The 10592-nt window shown below is 34.0% G+C and overlaps 1 protein-coding gene across 1 annotated transcript; it reads left to right on the top strand.

Annotated features, from left to right (window-relative positions):
* The first annotated feature begins 5308 nt into the window (after positions 1 to 5308).
* On the top strand, positions 5309 to 10284 carry LOC123711359 (delta(7)-sterol 5(6)-desaturase erg32-like). Its single transcript, XM_045663911.1, has 8 exons — positions 5309 to 5416; positions 5609 to 5832; positions 6449 to 6645; positions 7637 to 7732; positions 7873 to 8025; positions 8167 to 8350; positions 8511 to 8683; positions 9994 to 10284. The coding sequence occupies exons 2-8, from the start codon at positions 5610 to 5612 to the stop codon at positions 10153 to 10155; spliced, it is 1188 nt and encodes a 395-aa protein (XP_045519867.1). The 5' UTR covers positions 5309 to 5416; position 5609; the 3' UTR covers positions 10156 to 10284.
* Positions 10285 to 10592: the final 308 nt, after the last annotated feature.

Below are 10592 nucleotides of genomic sequence, written 5' to 3'. Positions count from 1 at the left end.
TTTAAAAAACATTACACAGCTTTAAAAAAAATGTGTGTGTGTGTGTGTCAGCTACGACGCACGATTGGAGTTTACTCCTTACCAACGATAATTATGATATATATCGAATAGAAAAAAAGGGTAAATGAATGCATCTGCTAAAATGATAAGAGAAACAAACATATATCTGTAATTATTCGGATTATTTATATTACTTCAATAAAGCGTATTACATAAAGTATGTTACAAAACAATATAAATAATAATTGTGTTCAATTTATACAAATCCAATTTTAGAGAGAGAATGAGTTCAATCCTACAGATATATATATTTGTCTCTTTCTACGTAACGCCTCAACTTTTCGTGCTACACTTGATTTTACTCCTCATAAAATTTCCGTACCGGGCCTTATAACTCAAATCGTTTCTTAAGGAGTAAACTCCAATAGTATTGAAACCCTCATCAATAATAATATTTCTTCTTCTAGGGCTAAACCACCTTGGCAAGAGGTTGTTTTCTCATTGCTTCTCTTCATTATAATTAGTTAATAATTAGAATTAGTAGGCTGGCAAGCGATTTCACCTCGCTCGTAACATGTCAAAGGAGATAACAACAAATGAAAGTGTAATAATAATATAGAAAGCGTATCTATTTTATTTTTCTTTTCTGATAGGATTAAACCTACAGGGTAGCACAATAAGCCATCAGACCTCAGGGGGTAACTGATGCCCGACTCAAATTGATACTCGCTATCAATGTTCACATTAAATCTGTCTTTGTTATTTAGATTGAACGCTGTGAATGCGGGATTCGTAATCGGGTAAAGTATTATCAGATGCGCATTGGTTTGGAAAATGTATAATAAATCTCATATTATGAAATGTATTATTGTATATTAACTGCAACAAAGCTTAGGTTTATTTATTAATATATAATGCTGTATCTAAAGTATTTGTGCCAGGCTATCTTACTAAACATAAATGCTATCGTATGCTATGCTAGGTATCAAATAGACACTTAACAATGTTTTTTTTTTAAATTGATGAGCCTTCTATCCAATATGTGAAGCTTGAATAAGCTGTTTGGTCTGTTATATTCGCCAAGAAATGAATGAAAGGTTTCTGAACTCCTAGATTGGTTTTTGGAGACGAAATTTGGACAATTCTGTTAATATTTAACTTTGGATACTAACAATAATATTTTTGTAAATATTAATTTCTTTTTACACTCGGGTGTAATGTCAAATTTAAACAAAACATCCTGATCAAGTTATTTTTTCTAAATGTCACTTATTTATCTTGTAATTTCAATTAATGATTTACACTTTTAAAGGAGCTAATCGAAGGTGATCCCAAGTACTAGCTAAGATTCATCTTACTATCACTGTTTTTAGACAATCATGGTATCTGTATGTTAATAAGTTCTTAAAGAAATATTTTTCGAGCATCTGTAGCCTTCCGTAACAAAATTGCTGTGAAAGGATATAAAAAGCCGAGCGAGTGCTATTTCAATAATTCCAGGAACAATTTGGGGCAGCCGCGCATCATCCCTCTTCTTTATGACGCCCGGGCCATCCCTTAAATTCTTTTTATTGTCCCGGTAAATCATTGCCTACGCTCCACTGCATTGCCGGGGAAAGTTCATTATGGCCGGTTTAATGGTCGGAAGGACCGATAAAATCTAGCTAGTGGTCGGCGGAAGGACGGTTGAGTATCGTTTTCTAGTTTAAAGGACTCTTTTTAATACTAAATGTTTTACAATAAATTGATTAGCTCAAATTCAAAGTGTTTAGTAAAAATAATATTTCATAACACATAACAACTCGAAAAATCTGTTGACATATGAAACCAGCCTAGCGTACTTTAAGGTGTTGCCATTGTAGTATCGTAGATAATTAATTGATCGTTTGTATTGAAGAGTTAGGTAAATTGCCTAGTAAATAACTAAATTCAAAATCGGGTACACCAGAGGTTCCATCATCCCATTTGCCCGTACTCCCACTTGTCAGAAGAACGCATTTTGGCCAAAACTCACCGTTATCTAGATTTAACGTTCTGATAAACGACTAAGTCTGAATCCACAGACTTTGCTCCCCTCACACTTTCAAATCGATTTTCCATTAGTGTTGGCCTATAAGTGCTTGTCTCATTAAATATTTTCTTTTATTTTTCTTATACCAATGTATCAGTGTGCGAAGCGTTGGAAATCTTTTGTAAATAAATACGATAACAAGTAAAAAGCAATCTAATACCAATATCTGATCGCTGTAGCATATTGAGTTGGAATTAATATTAAACGCATGATAGAAAGTCTACCTTAAAACCTTCATTATCCTGAAAGTTGAGTAGGTATAGTGTCCCTATTAACCTCGGTAAATATATCACGAGCAAATTGTTGCGATCGGCGAGCGATAGGTGCTTGTGAACTGTGTTTTATTGCTCCATAAAACTATGTTGCCAGACCGTCTTACACCCAGTACAGCCATACAAGTTAATAAAATGTTATCCTGTTTTTATACTATTATATAATGGAATTTATGCATTAATTAAATACTTGTGTTTTTTTAATACTACAGTGTATTAAGTGCCGTTGTTTGATGCCTTGTAACCCCCTAAACGGTTATTTTACAACAAATAATTAAAAAAGACGGCTCCTATTGAATTATTGATATTATTTATTTAAAAAATTTCTTATTTTATCGATATCGGTATGTTATATGTGTTTCACGTGAGATGAAAATTAAAGAGAAGTAGGTACAATATTAATTATCACTTACTACAAAATTAAGCAGGTAGGATCTAAATATACATAAATAACCTATCTTAAAAAATATTTGCACATTAATAATTATTAACTTTCGATACATTAAATATAACATTGGTTAATTTCTGAATCTTGCATATTTAGAACAGTTGAACTTAAAAGTCAAAAAGTAATTTAGGATCAGCGCCATCTAGTGAAATATAATATAACCAGTGACAACTCACAGAAGAACACATTCACGTATAGTATTAGTTCCATAAAGTAAGTCTAGAGGGCAGGATTTTGAAGTCGACACAAAATTTTAATTGTTTGTTTTCACGACTTTGTAGAGCTTCCTATTAATGCCAAGAGATGGTAGCGTAACACTATTATAAGTACTTTATGCCTACCGTGAAATAGATCAAGTCCTATTAAAAATGAAGCGAGTTTATAATATTATATATATATATATGAGAGCTGAATAAATATTAGGTCCTTACATATGAAATTGGCGTTTTGTCGTACTGGCCACTTTGACCTCAAATACCTCCTCTTTGGTTAGGAATTTCAAATTCAAATTTGTACAGCTATTTACTCATGTATTTGTGCTTCGATGACCGTAATTCATTTGTTTTTTCTTCTGTTTTTTCTGTTTGCGTCGTCACTCATTTTACAAAATGGAAAACTAAAAGTATCGCATTATTTACGAGCACGAGTTCCGCCGTGGCACTAGTGCTGCGGAAACGACTCGAAGGGTGAATGATGTGTATGGCGGTTTTTGGTTCCAACGTTTTCGTTCTGGAAATTTCGACCTGCAGAACAAGCCCCGTGGACGGCCTAAGACCCAAGTTGATAATGAAGTATTGAAGGCTATTGTGGAAGCGGATCCATCGCAAACCACGTCCGAGTTAGCTGCAGGCTGCGATTTTTGTGATAAAACTGTTTTAATTCACTTGAAGCAAATTGGGAAGATTAAAAAGCTTGAAAGGTGGGTACCTCACGAATTGACTGAAGCAAACCGGCAAACGCGCGTCGACTGCTGCGTTACATTACTGAACCGGCACAATAATGAAGGTATTTTAAACCGAATCATTACCTGTGATGAAAAATGTATTCTTTACGATAATCGGAAGCGCTCAGCGCAATGGTTGGATCCTGTCCAGCCAAATCCTGCCCCAAGCGAAAATTAACTCCAAAAAAGTTACTTGTAAGCGTTTGGTGGACTTATTACGTGCCGGTATTGTTCATTGCAGTTTTCTCAAATCTGTCAAGACTATTACGGCTGATGTCTATTGTCAGCATCTATATATACCTTTTTTATAAATCAATTGATTAAATTAAAAAGATATGTGTAAGTAATGTGTTTGTAATTAAATGAAGGTTAAGTTTGTAACTTTGTGCATTTGTTTATGGGAAGCAATCTCTCGACTAATTCAAACAATATACGTTTTTTTTCTATGAGAAAAAGGTCGCAGGGGAAAAGTCTTGTGATTGAATAAAACTTCACGTAGTTCTGCTAAATTAGAAATGACGTATGCATACTTATATATTACTAACTAAATAAGTATGTAATACATTTAAATATAATGTAATACTTGTTGAGGGGCTAGTAGTTAACTAGCCAATTGCCATATCATATAATAGAGGCTGATGTTCCAATCTATTTTCTATGACCCATAACAAGTCACACGACGGTGATAAAGCTAATATGAATTCTTTTGTTATAAAAATTGATTTAGAGTTCCGCGCGATCAACTAAATAAATAAAATTAGCACCAGATTAAGAAAAAGGCATAATATGTTTTAAACCTGGCCAAAGTTTTAAACACATTCAATAACATGTGATAATTAAAAAATAGTAATTTTTACTTTGTTTAATTTGATTAGAATCAAACTTTTATGAACGTCAGTAAAAATATTAATAGTTTATAATATATATAGCTTAGTTATACATAGCTTCAATCCGGTAAAAAAGTGTTATCTTTCAATATTAATAGTTCTAAATTTACACTTTTTTTATAAAATAGGGGGCAAACGGGCTCATGGCTCACCTGATGTTAAATGATACCGCCGCCCATGGACACTCAATGCCAGAGAGCTCGCGAGTGCGTTGCCGGTCTTTTAAGAATTTGTACGCTCCTTTCTTGAAGGACCCTAAGTCGAATTGGTTCGGAAATACTTCAGTGGGCAGCTGGTTCCACATAGCGTTGGTGCGCTTACTGCCAGTTTTCAAATCAAGAGCGTAGATTGGACGAGGGAACTGGAAATTTACTCTCCTCAACTCTTTAAAATCGCCAAGGTTCTCTTTGCAAAGTGTTCGTAAGCAACTGCAAAAATAATCTAAAACAGTACTTTGTCAGAATATCTCTGAATTAGAAATTGTGTTAATACATATAGGCTTTGTAGGTACATTTACCAATTTTAGGTTTGATTTACATAATTGGATAAAAAACACAAAAAAGACTGATATAACAATTTTTAATTTGTATATATTTTATTAATAATACGTAGAACCAATATCTTTTATTGAATTTTTCGTACCTAACTATATTTTGTTAACCGCAAGATAAAGGTTAAGTTTTTGCAAAACATGATAATACCATGTCACCTTATTTTTAGTTGTGAATGTAACTTATAACAAATATGTTTGTCAGTTAGTTAATTTGTTTTTAATTTAATAATTGTAGGCTACACGTAAGTATTTTTTTATATTTACGTTTAATCTGTGACATTAGTGAGGCATTTGTTAAATCCATTTCTTTTTAATCTACAAATAAAATGCATATAATAAGTTCTTGTTCACATATAATTATAAATAAAATTAAAAAATTCTAAGGCAGCAGCACAATATTAATCTAGGAATTAAAGCTGAGAAAACTTTTACAGAATGGTTACCGAACTGAGCCAAACGGCGATAAATCCCATATCAAAAAACGTTCAGCTAAAGAAGGTAGAACAAAGTATAAAGAAATGGGACCCCATCGCAGAGGGGCTGAAATGGATCGACCAACACGCCGACTTAGCCGAAAAGTATTTTGAAAAGTTACCGAATTTTCTAAGCACAATTATTGCGACATTTGCCATTTTTACGTTTGGTTGTACTTTAAGAGGTATAAAAGTATATTTTTCCAAACATTGTTTAAAGTTTAATTTCAGCATCTGTTTTGATTTATAATTTGTTTCTTGCTTCTGTGCCTGCCACATGTCGTTGTTGAATTTAAATGCCTTAAATTCAAGTTTCCTTACGCCGGTTTCCTTACGATGTTTGCGTTTTTCATTACATTTAGCAAGATCTTTTATTTAGAAAAGTTAGTTAACTAACTTTTCTAAATAACAGATTTGTTGTATAAGTATTTGTAACAAGAAGTTAATGGTCAGAGACTTAGTTGATAACCTTTATGACTAGTAGCTGATTACAATGATAACATTTCCCAAATTAAATATTGCGTGATAAAAATTTAGTATTATAAAGAAACGCCTACCTCTTTGGTAATTCGATTTTTTATTATATACATTAATAGAGGGAAAACGTCTAATTATCGAAACCCCGTTGGCACTAAACAATTTGAATGAAACAAAGACTTGAGCAGTTGCTACACCATACTGAGTTGAATTAAAAATAATATTTTAAAAATTAGCCTTTTACCAGAATAAAGCGCGTTTTTAGTGTCGAAGTTTTACATTAATTAGAAACTAATAGCTAATTTATAAATGATTTTTTTATAGGAGAATGGGTGATAATATTAGTGTCAGCGCTGAAGCAGATGTCTGGCCACTCCCAGAGTGAGCGCAATGTCAGCACGGCGGAAGTCTTTGACCTATTGACATTAAAGAACTTAAAGATGGAGAACTTCTCTGTCTTCTTCATCGGGGCACACATCGTGTCCTATAGCACATACTTCGTTTTAGGGGGATTTTTACACGTGAGTCTTCTAAACCACATAAAGATAAATCAACAATGTTTTCGTTATCATTAATTATTTTCAAAACACACCGTAATTTAACCTACCTAATTGTACCAGCCAAAATAAGAACATAGCCGCAAATGATACAGATAAACTTTATAGTTACATAGTCAGTTATGAGAATTTCAAAGACAATTTCGAAATGTAAACTCAAAGGACGCCCCAATAATATCGTTACAGTTTACGCTCATAAATATCATTTGCAGATAACAATTATTTTCATTCTCGGTATTAAGCGTATTAAAAGGTCCTAGACGTTCAAATAATATTTTGTTTGCGAGATAACAGTTATAATCGCAATAGTCGTTAAATTCTGTTTAATGTTCGCTCCGGCGTAATTAACTTTTATGAAGCAAATCTTTGAATTCTAATTAAAATTTACCTGAACTTTCTAGAATAAAACCTAAAACTATATTGCCATTAAATTCTTTTGATTTTTAATACATTGTCTCTTCACTGAGATATCATATAACATGATTATCTGACTAAAGACAAACCTAATTTACTAAAAAGTTTAACATAAGAAAGTGTTCAATAACACTACTTACGGTCTCTATTAAGGGGACACTCTAATTTTTAACTTTTTGGATTTTAACTTATATAGACACTAATATTACGTTCGTACAACAAGGATACTGTGAACTTGGTCAGATTCCGGCCAGAAGAACTCACACTGAAATGTTCAATATTTAAACGTTGGTAAGACGTCGCGGTAGGCCCTCAGTAGATATCATACATATAAATGTATAGGTCTCTTTGAAATCCGCTGTTTAAGTGACAACGTAAACTATTGTTAAGTTTAATTTTGATCAACCATTTCGTGTGTCTATAGTTTTTGGACATTTGGATGATATACAAAATGCCGTCTTTTTAAATTTTGTGAAATTTCGAACAGCTGCCCGTTGAGATTCTGTGTATCCAATTTTTTTTAAAACAATGTTTCATACAGTGGTACTACTACACAAAACGACGTCATATAGCTCACGAGTGGAAACTGCAGCCAAACAAATGGCTATCGCCAGAGCTGGAGCGCCATGAGATAAAGGTTTTTATTATTTGTTTAAACATATAAATATAAAACTTCATTTCACAAAAATTGAAATGTACATACATTTTAGAGACATTATCAAAATTAATAAACAAAAATCAACACAACCTAGAGTTTCTTAATATTACTGTTTTCAGGTGGGCGTGATATCCCTCTTCGTAACAGGCTCTTTCTCTGCTTTCCTGGCGACGTACATCGCAAACGGAAACCCTTCCACGGTGTACTTCCAGTTCGACGAGTATGGCTGGGCCTGGTTGTTTCTGCAGTTTCCGGTTATATTTCTTTATTCGGTGAGACAAAGTATTAAATGGATAATTCGTCAATAATAATACTTTTATAGCTTTGACCGATTTTTGCTGCATTGTCTGCTTTAATACCTTTTCTTATGTATATTATGTGAATAAATTCATACAAAATGTTTCTACTTACAGGACTTCACGACATACTTCCTGCACCGTATGTACCACACACGGTGGCTATATAAACACTTTCACAAGCTGCATCACACGTACAAGCAGCCGACTGCGTTCTCTGCCACGGCCATTCATCCCATTGAGATTTTGCATGTGCAGCTTACAGCCTGCCTTCCGCTGTTTACCATACCCGTGCACTGGGGTATGTGCTTCTATATAGTATAATAATAATTGAATATATGTTTGTATATTAAGTAAGACAAAACTTTAGCCAAACCATCTATATTTGTTTGATTCTAAAACAAAAAAAAAATCAATTTTAGCCGAGCTTTAGAAAGTAATACTCATCAAAAAAATTTCAGCACCCTTCTACGCAATAGCCCTGTACACTTATTATTATGGAATCATAGACCACACTGGTATCAACTTCAAAGCTCCTTGGTGGCAACCCTGGTTACCTGATGCGGAATTCCATGACAAGCACCATGAGATATTTCACTGCAATTTTGGTTTCAACATGTTTCTTTGGGATAAGGTAAAGTACGATTATATGTTAGTCCAGTCTAGATGGTCATAAACCCTCTTTGTTGGATTTCGCATCTAGAGAACTACCAAGTATCTGTTATCTCAACATTTGGTTCATCAGATTATCGCGTGATCGACACTAAGCCTTTAACGAGCACTCTACACCTCGCATTGCGGGCTGTCGCCGCGTGTCACTACAAGTTAGCAGATTAGCATTGGCGGTCTTTTTTTGCTACCTACCCTCGACCTAAAATTTCCTTTTCGTTGGATACCCTGTCGCTGAGGATGTGGAAGTTTTTGTAAGCGAGAGTGCCTTCAGGTCAAAACTCTGCCTCCAGGCCCTTTAAATGGGAAATCGCTAATGCAAAGTACCGCGAAGGAGAAGGCCAATCTTTTGGGCTGCCGTCTCGGACAGGAGTAGACTAAATATAATCCATGGGGTTAATACCCCAAGAAGACACATTTTGCGCGTTTTGCGCTAAAACAACACCCATGGTTTTTTGCTACTCCTCTCTTCGAATATACTCTCCTTAAAGCCTCAGATACCATCGGAATACTGGGCGTTGAGGTATCGAATCACATTTAGTTTCGCAGTCATTTGAAAGTGAAGGCTAAACTAGCGTCTAAGAAGCTAGGTGAGTTCAGCAAGGCAAGACGGTAATTTGGCCCCACATGGAGTACTGTTCTCGCCTCCGGTCGGGAGCTTCTTCCTCTCGCACATTATCAAATACCATCGATATCACCACGACGTCCGTCGATCCACCACTTCTTAAGGCAGCTTTGTTCGCGCACCACCATTTTTTCAAATCAATTCGACTTCGGATCCTTCAAGAAAAGAGGCCTCAAACTAACTATCACTAAAGTTTAGTGTAAAAATAACATTACCTATACACTGTATTATATGATAAATACATTTATGAATAAAACAATAAATAAAGGGTACCTCCTGCATTAACAGCTTGCAAGTATCACACCATTATTTATTGAGGCGGAACCAATATTAAGTTGAGTACGGTAATAAACTATTTATGAGGTAAACTATTCGCGGTATAGGTAATTGCTGTAGGATGACAGTTGAAGAATCCACTGAGACAGGAGATGATGGAAGGATTGGAAGAACCGCTTACAATATTATGTGTACATTCGTACATTAACTTTTATAAGTGTCACTTTGTATGAGACTTAATCGAGTAAATATATTTTTAAAAATCAAAACTACTTCACCGCCTCTATAGGCCAATTAGTAGGAAAGACCCAAAATGAGAATTTATGATAAAAAATTGAAAGCTAATTTTATTAATTGTAAAATGTTTATTTTAGTGGTTTGGAACACTAAGAAAGCCTGATCGAGTCTATTCTGAAGATACTTTCCATGGACAGGCGCCCCTAATCGACACAGACGAGGCTAATAGAATCTTGGACGCCGATCCTGAGCTCAAGGAGGAACTCTTGACAACACTCAGTTCTAAGAAATCGGAATAATCTAAATAAATAATTTATGTAACACGTAAATATAAATATAACATTCTAGTTTTTTACTTATTCTTAACTGATACTTTGAAAGAGCTTTAAAGGTTGTAGTTCATTTACCGAATAAAGGTAGTTAAAAGATTTAATCTTTCATTTAAAGGATTCCGTTGAGAGTTTCTCGAATTCTAGATAGATTTATTGTTCGCATCGGAGTCTCTCTTTACAGAATATTACAGAGAGTTTCTTCGCTAAAATTCCTTACAGCTAAAATTAAACTATAAACGTTTAAGTATACGAAAATATTGCATTATGCTCATTCTATAAGTATTTCTATAAAGCATATTGAATACTTTTATAAACATTTATATCAACTCACAAATCATATATCTCGATTCAGTTCGTGTCTAGGAAAAGTATCCATTATGGTTATACTTAATCAATACAATACC

The sequence above is a fragment of the Pieris brassicae genome, chromosome 6 (genome assembly GCF_905147105.1).
Source record: "Pieris brassicae chromosome 6, ilPieBrab1.1, whole genome shotgun sequence".
In the NCBI taxonomy this organism is placed as follows: domain Eukaryota; kingdom Metazoa; phylum Arthropoda; class Insecta; order Lepidoptera; family Pieridae; genus Pieris; species Pieris brassicae.
The sequence above is the reverse complement of the archived record's forward strand: the minus strand, read 5'-3'. Positions and strand labels throughout refer to the sequence as shown.